This window comes from Harmonia axyridis, chromosome 2 (assembly GCF_914767665.1).
Source record: "Harmonia axyridis chromosome 2, icHarAxyr1.1, whole genome shotgun sequence".
NCBI lineage: Eukaryota > Metazoa > Arthropoda > Insecta > Coleoptera > Coccinellidae > Harmonia > Harmonia axyridis.
The window spans coordinates 16582215-16597817 of record NC_059502.1 but is presented as its reverse complement, the minus strand read 5'-3'; the positions used below and the strand labels follow the sequence as shown (position 1 = coordinate 16597817).

Below are 15603 nucleotides of genomic sequence, written 5' to 3'. Positions count from 1 at the left end.
GGATACCCATTGAATTCGTGTGTGGAGAGAGCCATCAAGGAAATCATTTCAGCTCGCCTCTGCTCGCCCTGTTCCTCCTTTTGTCAGAGGAAGTGCTATGTATGTTTTTGGATGTTTTGGGTATTAAGTCCAAGGGACCAAGCGTTGCACATAATCAATATTCGGGGAACGATGCCTGGCGATAGACACTTCAGGAAGATTCTATCTCCAGATATGAATCACATAGAACATGATTGGGGCATGCTTGGCAGGTCAGTAGATCAAGCAGAAATCCACCTAGAAGTTTACACAACCTTGTTCAAATCCCTCAAAAAAACCTCTCAATATCCTTTAGCAGCAAATCAGTAATCTGGTGACCGATATGGGTGAATTGCTTTTATTTAAGTACTGCTTTTTTGAAACAAAGGTTAAAAATAAATGATTGAAAATAATAAAGTTCAATCCAAAACCTGTAGGTGTATATTCTTTAATCGATTTTTTACTTGCAATTATCAATTAAGTAGTATATAAAAAGATAAAAGAAGTACAATTTCCAATAGTGTAATAATATCATACGATATTAATTATTTATCTGGTTAATGTATCAGGAAAATGCCATCAACATAACCACTGTCAGACAGAAGGTCTCCACGCTATTACGTAGGAATCATAATCGAAAGTAACCCAAGGAGAATGCATGTCATCGAGGGAGAATAGTGATATACCGGTTTCACCCTTATTAGGGATCATCAGTCCGTATAACTCTACCCAAGGACAAACAAACGAAATAGCAGGCACCTTAAGTAGTATATACTTCATTTATTATTAAGAAAAAAAAAATGTTGGGATATAGGGTGATGAAAAACTTTTGAATCTATGTGTATATGATGGGTCTACCGCTATATATCACTGGATAGGTTTTTAACTCAAATGCGCAATGTTTTAGGTACGATTTTTATTAAATAGCAATATGAGAACTAAAACTTCGAAATTTACATATCTACAAGATGGTACAGTTATAATATGAGTTAATATAACTATACAAATGCAGAAATATGTCGACTATTATTCATTGAAAAAGTTCGATACTAGCAGCACCACACCAAAATTCTTGAAGTTCATTTGAGTTTATGGACGTCACATTTCACATTTCTTTGGCACAAACCTGAAATATATTATTCAAGTCAAAAAACATCACACATTTTTAAGCAACAATGCCCATTTTTGTCGATTTGAATAATCATTCATTTGTTTCGTACCTATACAAATATATCTATATTATATAAAATATTTTGAGATATTTTAGGTTACAGCTATAAAAACTAACAAATCAGATATAATTTATAACTCTTCAAAAATTTATTGGGTAATATCTTGTTACAAATGATTTCGATTGTATTAAAAATAAGCTTTGGTAAGTGAATGAGTAGATTAAATAAATTATAAATAAAAATGGTTAAGTAACAGAACTTCAGACGAATTCCCGTTGTCATTTGAAACTCTGTGATAAATAAATTAAGTAGGTACAATGACAATGGATAAGAAGAATAAACACTTAGTTACCTTCAATACAGTTTGTATTTGAATACAATTTTGGAATACCTATACTATCACCAAATGATTTTTTGCTGATGTAGGTATAAAATGTTCATCGGGAGTTCTGTTAGTTTGAAGGTAATCGAAACTTGAGATAATTATATATTAGTTTTTCGAAAAGAAATTGAGCATTTACATTTCAAAGATATATTACTGAATATATACAAAAATGTAAATAATAATGTCAGTAAAATTAGGATTAGTACATAAAAAAGTATTTTTCGCGCGAAAAACTTCATCTCAAATTTCATTCACCGCATTATAAAAAAAAATAAAAATACAAAATGTGCAAAAATAATAAAAAACCACAAAGATATGTACGACATTTTAACAATTTCGATCTTCAATAATGAACAGCTGAATATGAAACTTTATGTAAAAACTACTCGCTAACACTGTTTTCCAGAATCATATTATAAAATGTCATTTGAGTTTGAGGACTTCCTTTGGTTGTCTACTTCCTCCAGACGGTTGTTGTTCTTGTTCCTCTTCATAGCTGCATAAATCGAGGCAGCTTTATAGTTGATAGGGCCGTATTGGTCATCCAGATCAGCGTACACTAAATCTCCGTCGGTTGGATAAAAAGGCTGAAAAAACAGAAAGTACTAGTAGGTATAGTTGGCATTTGTATGGATATAGATTCGGACTAGTAAAGAATATCTTGAAGTATGGAATACCTGTTCAGTGTTCTCGGATCGTTCGTTTTTATTATGTTCTCTAGATCAGTGATCTGAAGAACTCTTAGTTCTAGGACTTATGATTTGGTATATTGAATGGATGTTATAAATTTGGATCTCTTGGTTATGGTATTCCAGAACTACAATGTTTATAGTATTATCCATATTATTTTATAGGAGATGAAAACTTTTGTGTCCAGCAAAATTGCAAATAAGTTAATCACTCTGTGTATTCAAGACACATTGAATAGAAAACATTTTCAGCTAATTATTTGTGGATACTGTATCTATAATCAACATTCAGAAAATATTGAGGCGCAAAAAAGAATCTAGTTTTGATATTGAAAATAATAAACTAAAGCCAATAGAATATTTAATCGGAATTTTTTTTAATTTTATTCTATTTGATGAGTACTAAACTGAAAATAGGAAATTTGAAAAATTTTTGGTACCAAACAGCGCATCTGACATCTGACTTTTTTGTTGTTTGAGACTGAAAGCATATTTTTAGGAATGAAGGGTAGGCGATTATTGGAAAGTGAAAGATAGAGAACCAACGTCACAGGAGTGGAATACGAAAATCCCAGAATTTAGGTGATATTTTTGGGAATGTGCTAAAATTGGAAAACATTTTTTTTTCAAAAAACCGACCCGATAATAAAAGTCTAAAGCTTTTCATTATTATATTCAACATACAAATATTTTTTAGGATTTCATAAAAAAATTCGAATGTTTGTAAAATTTGATAGCCGTCAGTGTGTTGCAGTATGCGTTGCGATAGCAAAAAACAATTAACAAATATAATACCTAATGTGCATTTTTAATAGCTCAGTCAGTTTTGAATGACTTTATTTCAAACGCTACTGTGTTAATTTTTTCATTAACAAAAAAGTTTTTACCTCAATAAATATAGGTATCGCTAGTTCTCGTACGGCCGTTGGTCTAAAAAAAAATTTTGATATTAATATTTGTTGAAACAAATGTTTACTACCATTCAAAGCAAGTATTTTAATAGGAATGAAGGGAGGTTGGGAATTATTGATATATTCGGGAAACCAGGGACATTATAATTTCTTTACTGATGTGAATTTTGTGATAAACTCCCATTTTGTGGAATATATTCGAAGTAAAACACAGAAGCTAAACCGTCTTCAAATGATGAAATTTTAACGTATCGTTTAGTGAGTTTTTATTGTATATGAAGCTTTATTATTCTCAATAAAAAACAATTCGAATCATTATCGGAAATGATACAGCCCTTCTTGAATTTGCATAGTTTAAGTTCAGGAAAATGAACCTAAACCTTAATTGACTGATTTACAACCTCTGGGCTTCAATACAAATTATGTACAAAGAATACCGAAACTGATCCCCCAATATGCGAACACACTGTGCGAATTTTCTACTGCTCGAGTGTAGTGTCTACTGTCTAGCATTGGGTTCCTTGGTAATATACGGCCAGGCTTAGACATACATGTAGACTCATCTTACCTAGTGTCAGTTACAACTTTTTATAGCATTCCGAATTTTTTGATAATAGTTCTCTATTCGAATTGAAGAAAAAGTTTTCGACTTAGCTCAGATAATGCTATTTTAGATAAGTTTTTGTTGAAGGATTGATTGACATACGGATTTCAAACACGAGTTTACTGTTTGTGTTATTTGAGTATGGTAATTCATTTTTGTGTTGTATTTTTGATTGAATTCTAAATCGTTAATAATAGTTTCAAATTTCTGTCTGAAGTTAAGTCGAGCTAGACTAAGCTTCGATACTTAGTTAACGAGTATTGTAACAGTACGAAATAAAGGCACTTTATTATTTCATTGAAAACTAACATATTCGAGCACATTACATTAAATTTATTTTAAGAATTTTAGATTCTTCGAATGAGTTTGGATATTTATTTGTAAATTATTGAACTTTGTGAATATTATTGCATACTATTTTAGATCATCGTAAAAAATTATAAATATCTTTATTATTGTTTTGCTCATTTAATCCACCAAAGAACATTTCTTCCCACTTCATTTTGTTATTTCTATTTCTTCAATAATTTACATATCGCCTAGTCAATGCAATATCAGGATACTAACCTTAAAAATACAATAAAAACAATTAGTTAACATTCAGTTAGACATCGATTTCCTGACCGATATCGTTAAATTGTAGTGTAGCATATTCAGTCTTTGGTTTGTGTTTTTGCTGTTTCGGCTTCGACGAATTACTACTCGAAACCTTCTTGCTCGGTTTTGGCATGTCTAAATCTGCATAAACAATTCCGTTCGGTCGTCCACTCTGCGGCTTTAGAGAGTTCAATCCAAGTTGTGGATACTGCAGGTGAACCGAATTTTGCACATTCTCTTGGAAACTGAGGCTGTCCTGGTAGTCATTTTGACGCATGACCACCAGGGGGCCGTTTGTTTTCTGTTTGTGCTTGTCCCTTTTATTGTTAGATCTTGGCACACGATTACAGTCGGCGTAGTCCGAAACATAACCATTCTTCATCAAGTTTTCCTCGTGGAGGTTTTTTATCGGCTGAAAGTAGCTTTCGGCCGTTTGGAATTTGAAACTATGACATTTCTGCAGTGGTATTTGAAAATGCTTCTTCTGTTTGGATTTGCTGGAGAAGGATTTGCTCTTTGTCAATTGCTCTTCTTGGAAGAGAGCTCTTGGTATGAGCTTTGTATGCTTGGGATGAGGGATTGTTGCTGAATAGTGAGCGGCCAGATCAATACTGGGCGGTTTCTGATGAGGAGCTGTTAGTGTGTAAAAAGCGTTCTGAAAAAATTAGGCGGTTAGTAAAACGCACAATATTAAGCTTCACAGGGTTCTACCAATGGATCAAATTGTAACAAAAATTGAAAGGAATGATGTTTTATAAAGATCAAACGAAAAAATAATATATAAAAGTATAAGTGGGGGTGTGTAGTCCAAGAAAAATGCGAAAGCATTGATTCTTTTGAAATTATCAACCTTCGAATTTGTTTCTATATTATTTACTAGAAAAATCAAAATTTATTTCAGATACCAGAAGAGAGTAGTAGAACGTGTTTTTCAACTTTTAAACCGCAGTGGCGCCCAAAAATATCAAAAGAAAAAAAATGTTCAAGAGTGGCGTAATCTAGTCATAACTATTACGGTCGCGCGTCGGCACGTGTGCTTACTCCTATTTTCCCGCTTTTTTTGCGCTTCATCAAGTTTGCCGGTATTTCTTCGACCAACGGTCATCTATTTTTGTGGGGCTTCTTTTTCTTTGATACAATTTTATGAAAATCGGTTTTTTAGATCTTCAGGAATCATCTTTTTATATGTATATGAAATGTGTATTTCATTGGGTGTTTATGAATAGTTGCTCAAAAAATTAGGGGATGATTCCGTGTTAAAAAATGGGGTGGGTCTTTCATATAAACTTTTTTTAGCCTTTCCAGCTTAGTTATAGCCCCCTAAAGATTGCGCCAGAAAAGTAGTTTTTAATTTTCTTCTTGAAAACCGAAAAATTCACATAAATCAAATCAAGCTGACATTTTATGTAGGCGAGAAGGCATTCAGAAATTTTTTTTTACGGTTTTTGAGAAAATAAATATCAACAGATTATACGCCTGAGTTGTGGACGTTGGAATTATTTTCGACCTCAAAAAATTATTTTTATTGAGAACTGGTAGAAATATAAGAAAAACGTAACAAAAAAAAATTATAAATTTTTCACAAATTGAAAACTTATTTTTGGGCGCCATCTTAAGAGGGCTGTAAATAAGCAGGGGAAGGCTAAAAAAAAAGTTTATATGAAGGACGGAATCGCTCCCAGAATTTTTCTCAACTATTCACATACAGCCTGTATGATATCGTGTATTATTCCAAAATTTCAACGAAAATATATGACTCAAATTATGAACAAAAGTATACTATAAGAAAATACCTATAATGGATGAAAAAAAAATCTTCGAAAATTGGGGACGCTCTCTAATATATTGCCACAGGCGCAAGAGTACCTGGATACGGCTCTGCCTATTAGCGACATCAGAAATGTTGTTACATTTGCATCATTCTAAAATGGTTATAAACAAGTAAAAAAAAACCATTACAATATGAATAGGCATGTTTTCAAAAATTGAAAATTTCACTGCACAAACTGTTACAAGTTACAAGTTGGTCCATTGGAAAACTGCGAGATATTTGAGGCTTAATTCATTTTTTGAATCGATCAGCTTCAAATATCCTTTCATTAAAAAAAAACACCAAAAACACACACCTGCTTATTGTTTTGATTAAACTTGGAACTCCATTTATTTTCAGAAGTATCCAAAATAGACATTTTGGGAACTTCGATATCGGATATACTTGAGGTCGTATTTAGGGAACTAGTATTTGGGGAAGGAGACATCTCAACCGGGGAATTTTTAACTTTGGCTACTTTTTTGGTATTAACTCTAGACGTAGACGAGTTTTTTGGTATGGAATTTGGTGAATTATTTGGTTCATCTTTGGTTGTAGGTAACACAAGAGCTTTGGCTTTTTCCTTGTCAGATTTTACACTTTGAATACTTGAGTTAGGGGAAGAATTCTGACTTGGCGATCCCTTTATCTTAGCTTGAATCTGAATAGAAAGGGCACCTTTTGTGATTTCAGTTCTGGATTTCATATTAGGACATACTTTGACAGTTGGAGAACGTTTGAAAGCAGAAGTAGAAAGAGGAATATCAATTGATTTTTTTGGGCTTACAGCAACCAACTTTGGACGAGTGTCTGCTGATGATTTCATAAGAGAATTTTTAGGAGAAGAAATCGTCTTAGTAGACAAAGGTGATGAAATAATAGTTTTATGTGTCTTAGTTGCGATGGAATCAACTTCATCTGTGCTTTTTCCTTTCAACTGGCGTTCTTTTGTTTTGGGCGAAGAATGTATTTCCACTTCCGTAGTTGGTATATCCTCTTTACCTGAAGACAATTCGATATCATCAGTTTCATCGGAAAGATTCGGAAGAGAACTATTTTTTAGTGCTTCCGCTACATTTTGATATACTATTTCCCTTTTTCGGTGTTTCTTACATCTTGGTGCCGGTATAGGAACAATATGAAAATGTTTGACACTTTCATTATCTGAAGTGCCACTATCTTGGCAATTTGGTAAATCACCATCACTCAAAATTCTCTTGGGTACTGCATAAACTAATGTTCTCTTCTTCGAGTGTTTTTTGCATCGCAAAGAATGGAAGGTAGGAGAATAGCACTTATGTTTTTTCAACGGATCGTTTGATTCGTTATGTACTTCACTGTCACTTTGAGTGGTATATTCTTTATTCGTTGCATCACATTTTTTAGTTTTTGGGAGTTGTTCGTTACGTTTGTCGATTGGCTTTGGTTTTGATGTTCGAAGGTTTGATTCTGATTTATAAATGATGAATTTATCATTCGAACAAACATTTTTGATTCTTTTCTTATTCTGTGAAGGAACATCGAATGGATTTTTTTGTGGATCAGTTATTGGAAAGCTCAGATTGAGTCGATTCATGTCAAAATTTTGCACCGAAAGGGTAGAGAAGCTTGGATTTTTCACACATTGTGACTTGGTTTTTGTATTGGACAATCTTTGAACTGAAGATTTGTTCAAGAAATTTTGGGAACTGAATTGTCTTTCCGAGGGATTGTTCATCAAGATAGATGGATGCTTATAGTTGAAGTATTGACTATTTGACACATTTAAGAAATTGTTTGAACTATATGCAGGTTGGAGATTTCTGGGGAAGCCACTGAACGACTGATGACGTTTGACACATATGTTCGGCTTAGATTTTGCTGAATTGCGTGGAAGGGTAGGTTTAACAATTTGGGTTTGTTCCTGGTTAAAAGGTGCTATAACTGATATCGGCTGAAAACGAAAAACATGCAAAATTAAAACAAAAGAAGCACATTTAAAAACACATGCAAGTAATTCAGTTTTTGAGTAATTATTACCTTGTTTGGTGGATTCTGCATACTATGGAAGGGTAGGTTTTCATAGAAACCCTTGTCAGGATCGTAGGTAGGGTCTGCTATACCTCCAACCGGTGGCGCAGCCCCTAAGCCCGTCTTATCTCCTATAGAGGACTGGTTGGGTACTGAAAAATGAAAATAACACTTAGAGAAATCGATAAATATGTTATAAGGCTCGGTAAAAAAATTGTTCCGCTCCAAAGCCAATGTATCAGAAGGAAAAATGTGATATCTGAAGAATTTCAACATTTGTGTTAAAATATTGAATAAGTAAAATAAGTTCTTCAGAAACAGCATTGCAGTCTACTTGGAGTTCGTCAATATACTTCGTCATTGTTAAAAAGCGAGGTATTGAGTCATCTTGAAATAACTGAACTGGAGTTACAAGTATTGTTTTTATGGTATTACATTTTTTCAGATCAAGGTGACTGAAGTATTGATAATTTGGGTCTTCGTTTAGCTGATTTCCAATTTTATTTCTTATTATTATCATTATTAACATTCTCAATTGTTCTGGAGTTATTCGATTTCTTCTCTTTACCGAACTGCTTGTACAATTTAAAAAAAAAATCTATCTATCGTAGACATAGAGTGAACGAAGAAGTCAAAATTGTTTGGACAACCCTGCAGCTCAAAATTTCGAATATAATTGTCTTCCACTTGTCAATATAATACATAATTCACTTTCAGTAGTTGAATTCCTAGAATTTATTTCTGTGTTTATCCAAAACTAAGACCTACATTTGAGTCCAAACTATTATTTCTCATAAAACTCAGTCGCAAAAGTAGATTCTGAATTATTACATTTTAGATAATAGAGCAACATATCACTCTTACAAAGTTGAGAAAATGACCTTAAATATAATTGTTCGACACATAGAACTAATCTACAGAACAAAGCGTTTATCAAGCATGAAGAAAAACTGTAATATTCAAACAAAAAACAGCGACCTACCTGCTCCAGGCTTTTTTCTCTTCCTGGACAACATTGTGGATGGAATCTCGGAGTTTTGGCTCATGGTCGATTTCTTATAAGTAACCACTAACATGCAAAACGAAAAACATCAACAAAATTAAAAAAAACACTTGCAAAAACTACCTTACCTCCACTCGATCTCTGGGTCAGACCTGATGGTACGTAGTCGTACCCATTAAACCCCAAGAACGTCTTAAGACGTTCCAACCGAGCGTAGACTTTAGGTCTATTTTTCGCATATTTTGACTCATTTAGTTTGCGAGAAACTGACGTGGTTTTGAATGGTGTTATTTCTCTATCTAACTGTATGATGTTTATGTTCTGTAATTTGTGTCCAGGCACTAGTATTCCGGGTCTCAGAGGCCACCTTTGATTAGAGGCTTCAGGAGAGTAACCATCTGGTCTGAGAGTAAAGAGTTGTGTAGAACAATATTTTATGTATTTAATCTATTGACCATTTCACAATTTTATGAACTTTTTCAATAAAAAAAGAATGAACTAATTTTATCTTCTAATCTGAGATTTGTTCAAGCATTGAACGCTTTTAGGCTAAGATGTCTCTTCAGAATTTAGACATCTTACAGAATTGTCGCGTCAAAGGAAAATATATGAATAAGCTTATATTGCCTTATAATTTTGTCAGTATAATAATGATTTCAGAATAAAAATTTTATGAAATCCATTCTAGCGAAACTATGCAATGGTCAGTAGAAAAAGCTTTTCACCACCACCAATAATATTAAGAGTCTGAAAGGAAAAAGAACTACTGATATAAGACTATAAAGTGCCGAATTGGTGTTAGTCAAAATAAATGGAAAATATCTAGAAGAACTCTTGTAGATAATCAGGGATCGCAAGTTATTTTGAAAAGCTAGTGTGGGAACTCTTTGCTAGCTCGATGGCGTTCCATGCTGCGCAATTCCTAGTAGAACTGCACCGCTATGGATGTGGTGGGTGTATATGACAGGGACCACTGAGTTGCCATACTGATGATCCCATCAGAGACCCTGGGATAAAACACCAAAATCCCCTCAGAGAGGGCGCACCATTAAAATTGGCCGCGAAAGCCTATAATTTAAAGTTTTTCTGCCAAAAATTTCGACCAATGAAGATCCTAGTATTGTGGAATTTGAAGAAAATTAATTGAACTGTGTGAATATTATATAAGCAATTGCACGAAGTTGAATATATTTATGATGAGTGTTGCGGTTGAAAGCAGTCGGTCAATACTAAGAAAGGATGCAAAAAATGTGGCAGCCGTCAAGAAAGACTTCACAGAAATTTTCGAATACTTCTGTTGCAGCAGTAGTTATGTGTTGAAAGTTGACAGAAATGGATTTATCTATCAAATGAAGAATATTAATTTTAAGTCTGAACTACACAATGCATTCTCAAATCGATAGTACGTAGTGGAAATAATGTAGATCATCCTACGACAGTGTAAAGAACCTACCATACCAATAACTGAAGAGTGCTACTCTAAACTTTGTATCATCATTCATCCATAAATATACTTTGTAAGAGCATGCAAATTTATTTTACCTTACCACCCAAAATTCACAAAAATTCTTGAGGAAGAGTTATGAAATTGGTCAATTGAGAACATCTCGTTGTATGAAAATATAAATTCTAATATAAATTTCTAACTTTTGAACTTATTCTTTTATTTTGGTTTATTTTATTGGTAATGGAAGTCCTTTGGACTTGCTTTAATTTTCAGGCAGTTAAAACAAAATTTACTAATCTGTGTGAATTTTTACTGAATTGAGGATAAGAGCAATGAGTGGAATAATGTTTTCTTTCAAAAAATGAAATTTAGTTTCTGTTATCCCCAATGTTCAGTACTCAAAGTTCATTATGTTAGAGTCAACAGTTAGATGAAACGTAGATGAAAATACAGGGATGTGAAATAGTAAAGATTATGTTTGAGCATTCATATATTCTAATCCTATTTGAATTTGTTAACAATTTTTATGCGTCATTATAACTAATTATTTTGTTTCGTTTCAGTTTTTGTGTATTGAAATTTTTATACATTTTCATCTTGACCTCTTTCAACTGCATTCGAGATGTGTTTCATATTCACTTATACTTTATACACTTCATCTCAATTTTTGCAAATCGGCATGCAACATATAAGCAAACTTTATGTACATTTGGTAGTTGGTTAGTACCTTGGCTTCCTAAATAAGTTATCCTACCACAAGGAACTAAAGGTAAGCCCAGTACGTCCGGACTTTGAGTGCAAATGAACCTGAGAGATGTAAGAGATGGAAATTAGCGAATTGATTAGGTTACTTATTTAGTAAGGGGTGTGTTGTTTGACTGTTTTGGGTGGTATAGGTTTATTTATGCGAAGAAAAATAACCTCATCATGAAAATAATATATTCTTTGGAAATAGGTGTATCGGTTATTTTTGTTCATGCATAAAATCATCATCAGCAGAAACTCTGAACAAACGAATGTGCAGAGGTAATGGTTGTGTTTTGGACATGCAATTGAGGGTACTTTTACGTTATTATGCTAATATTCCGGCAATATCGTAATGAATTTTGGGATGAAATTAATTCAGTTACCAAGTGATTTGTGTAGAAAATCTCTTTTTATCAAAAAACCAATTACTCGAAAATTATTATATGGGTAGTTGTTATCAATTTATGGTGCAAAATTCTTGACGACAAACTGATTCGATATGATAACTAAGATAATCTTTCATGATTGTACGATAACTTTCAATGGCGATTATCTTGCAATGTATTTTGAAAAGATTTAATTTTTTTTATTTTTGGTTCCATCCGTTGAAATACATGGGAAAAAATTTATTTGGGGAAACATACTATAATTTTTCTGACTGAATTTTCATAGAAGACGAGGACCGTTATATGGAGGAACTGAAATGAAAAATAGAAACAGAGCGAAAATCAATTCACTTGAATAACAGCCAACAAGTATAATCTGTCAGCATGTGGACCAAATGAGGGATGCAAATTATATCGTAGCTTTCATACCATCATCATTAGGTACGCGAAGAGATAACTTCTGGATATAAATATCTTCCCGAAGGATTTTGAAATAGACGAACAGTAAAATCAGAAATAAATATATCTAATCAGCTAGTCGTGAAGTAGGTACTCTGCATCCTATTGCGAATGAATGTGATAACCAACTGATTTAGAATATTATTCAGATAATTCTAGTGAAAAAGTATTCCAAAATATGAAGGTAGTTAAGATTAAAATTAGAATAACAATTCAATTGATTTAGATTGTTCTCGGACAATATTGTCCAAAGATAATTGTAATCTCATTTGAGTTTTTTATTCAGAACAAAAAAGGAGGATAGTTTTTTTTACAATTCTAAATGTACAGGGTGGGCGAATAAGCGAGGTAAGCGGCTATATCTCAGGATCCACAAATCGTAGACTTGCGGTAAAAATTTGTACGACTGAAGTCTACAAGAAAACACACTGGAAATTGTTTTGAAGTTCATACCTGTACCGCTAGGGGGCGTGATAGCTATCGTCGAGTAGAAAAATGAATTTTACTCGAAAATGTTTCATATGAAGTTGAAGAAAAAATATCATCACAGTAATCCTTGGAAAATTCTTTATCTTTTTGAATTTTCACTTTCGATTTTACGACATCATATAAGGGTAGCGGGAAGGGAGAAATCTGTTTGATTGAAATGCCTGTAACAAATTTATCATGAGTATATTTTGTTCTCAATCAACAAGATATTATCTCTCAGACGAGATCTAATTCGCTCAAAAATTTTGAGCCAAACTGAAGTTACAGGCATTTCAATAAGACAGATTTCCCCCTTCGCCCTATCCTCATTTGATCAGTGACGGCTCGTCAGGGTCGGCAGGGTCGGCCGGGCCGACCCAAAAATTATCGGGAAATAGAAAATAATTCTAGATATTCAATTCATTCAAACTCAATCGGAGTTATCGATTTCGATATCCAAATTCCCTCGGTAATGAATATTTCCACTCAGAACAGGAAAATATAACTTATACCGGCCAATATTTTCTTTCGGACCCACCTAATATTCGATTTCCAAAGCATCCAGCGTTGTTATTCCCTTTCATAAATTGTAACAAACCACAATCGTAAATGGTTACTTTTCGTAACATCACCCCAAACAGGTTATTCCAGAATTGTACGTAACACCGTAACATTAGGTCTGAAATGTAACACAAATGTTACAATTATACAATTGCAACCCCTGGAATGTCACTGAAAGCATCTAATCACGTTAGGTCGGCCAAGAGCCGATGGCGGAACCAGCGCTACCGAGAGCGCTACGTAAAGGAAAAGATACTACGACATACGCCCAGTATACGACCACTCAATAGAACGGCACAACAACTCGATGTAAGGTCGCTTCCCAATACACAGGGTCGGCTGGCCGGTTATCCTATTGCAGAGCGTCAAGCAGCAACTTTTCACAGTTTATTTCAAATATTTGATAATTAAATGAATGGTTAATTTATGTATTTATTTATATTTTTATTAAATTATGAGACATTATGTCTTAATCAGAAAAGAACTTATTTATGCCGTTCGATAGTAGCTATTGATTTTCAGATCATGAAAATATAATTAATATATTCAAATGAATGGTTAATTATGGGATATTACGTGTTGTTCACGCCTAAATACGACCCTGTTTCTCGCCTAACTCCGACTCTGTATACTCAACCCCTGACCCGAACTTCAAGTACCACCAAGACGCTGAAGACGGAACGAAGAGGCAGTATGCAGCTAACAATCTAGGGGTTAACATCTTAATTTTACCCTAATTTCAATATATTTCAACGCTGTATGCTCTTAAGCAATAAACGCAGTTTTTAAGTTTACAATTGAATTTAAAACCACACAATCCCCAACATGGTCCATTCGAGCCACATTTGAATCCAGTGAATTCAGAAAAGCGATACACATTCGAATCCAGTGAATCCAGAAAAGCGATACACATTTGAATCCAGTGAATCCAGAAAAGCGAGCCACATTCAAATCCAGTGAATCCAGAAAAGCGATACACATTTGAATCCAGTGAATCCAGAAAAGCGAGCCACATTTGAATTCAGGGAATTCAAAAAAGCGACACATTCAAGATTTCAAGCATCCAGACGTCCAGTGAAACTCAATCCTACGCATTCCAATCCAAGGGCGCAGTGGATCACCGCAATCGTCGAAGCGATTCAACTCTAGATCCAGGCATACACACAAGCTGGGCAACTGGAACTACTTCGTGAGGGGTAAATAAATTCCTTCTTTCTCTCTTATACTGTTGCTGATTTTAAGCGATATTGACTTCAACGTCCCATAAGTATCCCACTACTCTTTTCAATATTTCTAATAATCGTTCACATTCCATAATGAATTTAGAAACTCTTAAAAGAAATCGCGGTGCTATTAAATCAAAACTAACGATATTTACGAATTTCTTGAACGAAATCAAGTCAAAAACGGAATTACTTAGCACAGATTACATACAAATTTCAGAAAGGCTTTTGAAATTTGATAACGTTCTCGAGGAATTTGAGGAAGTTCAGAATCTAATTGAGAATTCATCGGAAGATGAGGAAGTCAACTTTTCAGAAAGAGAATCTTTCACAAACAAGTACTACATGCAAAAGGCGTTCGCTAAATCAATTCTAGAGAAAAAACAATCCGAAGAAAACGCAAGTTCCATCTCAATTCAGAACAATAGTAATAATTATTATTCAAACTCGATCAAGCTTCCAACTATTGAGCTACCTAAATTTGATGGAAATTATCAAAATTGGTTAGAGTTTCGCGATACATTCGAATCTCTAATCGAGAAAAATCAAGCTATAAATGAAATTCAAAAATTTCATTATCTTCGGGCATCTCTGGAGGGAAGCGCGGTACAAGTGATTCAATCATTAGATTTCTCCGCTACAAATTATGCAGTGGCGTGGAATAGCTTGCACGAACGGTACGATAACAGACGATTACTTATTCACAATCACGTGAAATCCATCTTTAACTTTGAAACTATCGCGAAAGAATCGAGTGAAAAATTACGTGAGCTTTTAGATACAGTTTCGAAAAATCTTCGAGCACTCGAACAACTAAACCAGCCCACATGTCATTGGAGCACATTAATAGTTTTTCTCATTCAAACCAAACTAGACTCAGTAACGGTACGCGAGTGGGAAAAATTTAGGGCTGACAAGGATGTTCCAACTTGGGACGATCTGAAAAAATTCCTAAAGTCTAGAGCTGATTTTCTCGAAACGATAGAAACGAATCATACGCAAAGGCATATTGAGATAAAATATCAAAGGCACAACACAACTAGAGGTTTTTATACCAGTGGCGCAGAAAACAAACCCAAATGTGTTTTTTGCGCAAAGAATCACTACAGCCAA

The 15603-nt window shown here is 33.9% G+C and overlaps 1 protein-coding gene across 1 annotated transcript in view; it reads right to left on the bottom strand.

Annotated features, from left to right (window-relative positions):
- Window positions 1-2082: 2082 nt before the first annotated feature.
- Window positions 2083-15603, bottom strand: part of LOC123673787 — a gene marked incomplete in the record, with an annotated part of 335142 nt that continues 321621 nt past the window's right edge. Inside the window, 7 exon segments of the mRNA XM_045608469.1 lie at window positions 2083-2162; window positions 3152-3194; window positions 4347-5031; window positions 6503-8119; window positions 8206-8348; window positions 9179-9265; window positions 9328-9602. Coding sequence (XP_045464425.1) covers window positions 4384-5031; window positions 6503-8119; window positions 8206-8348; window positions 9179-9265; window positions 9328-9602 — 2770 coding nt within the window.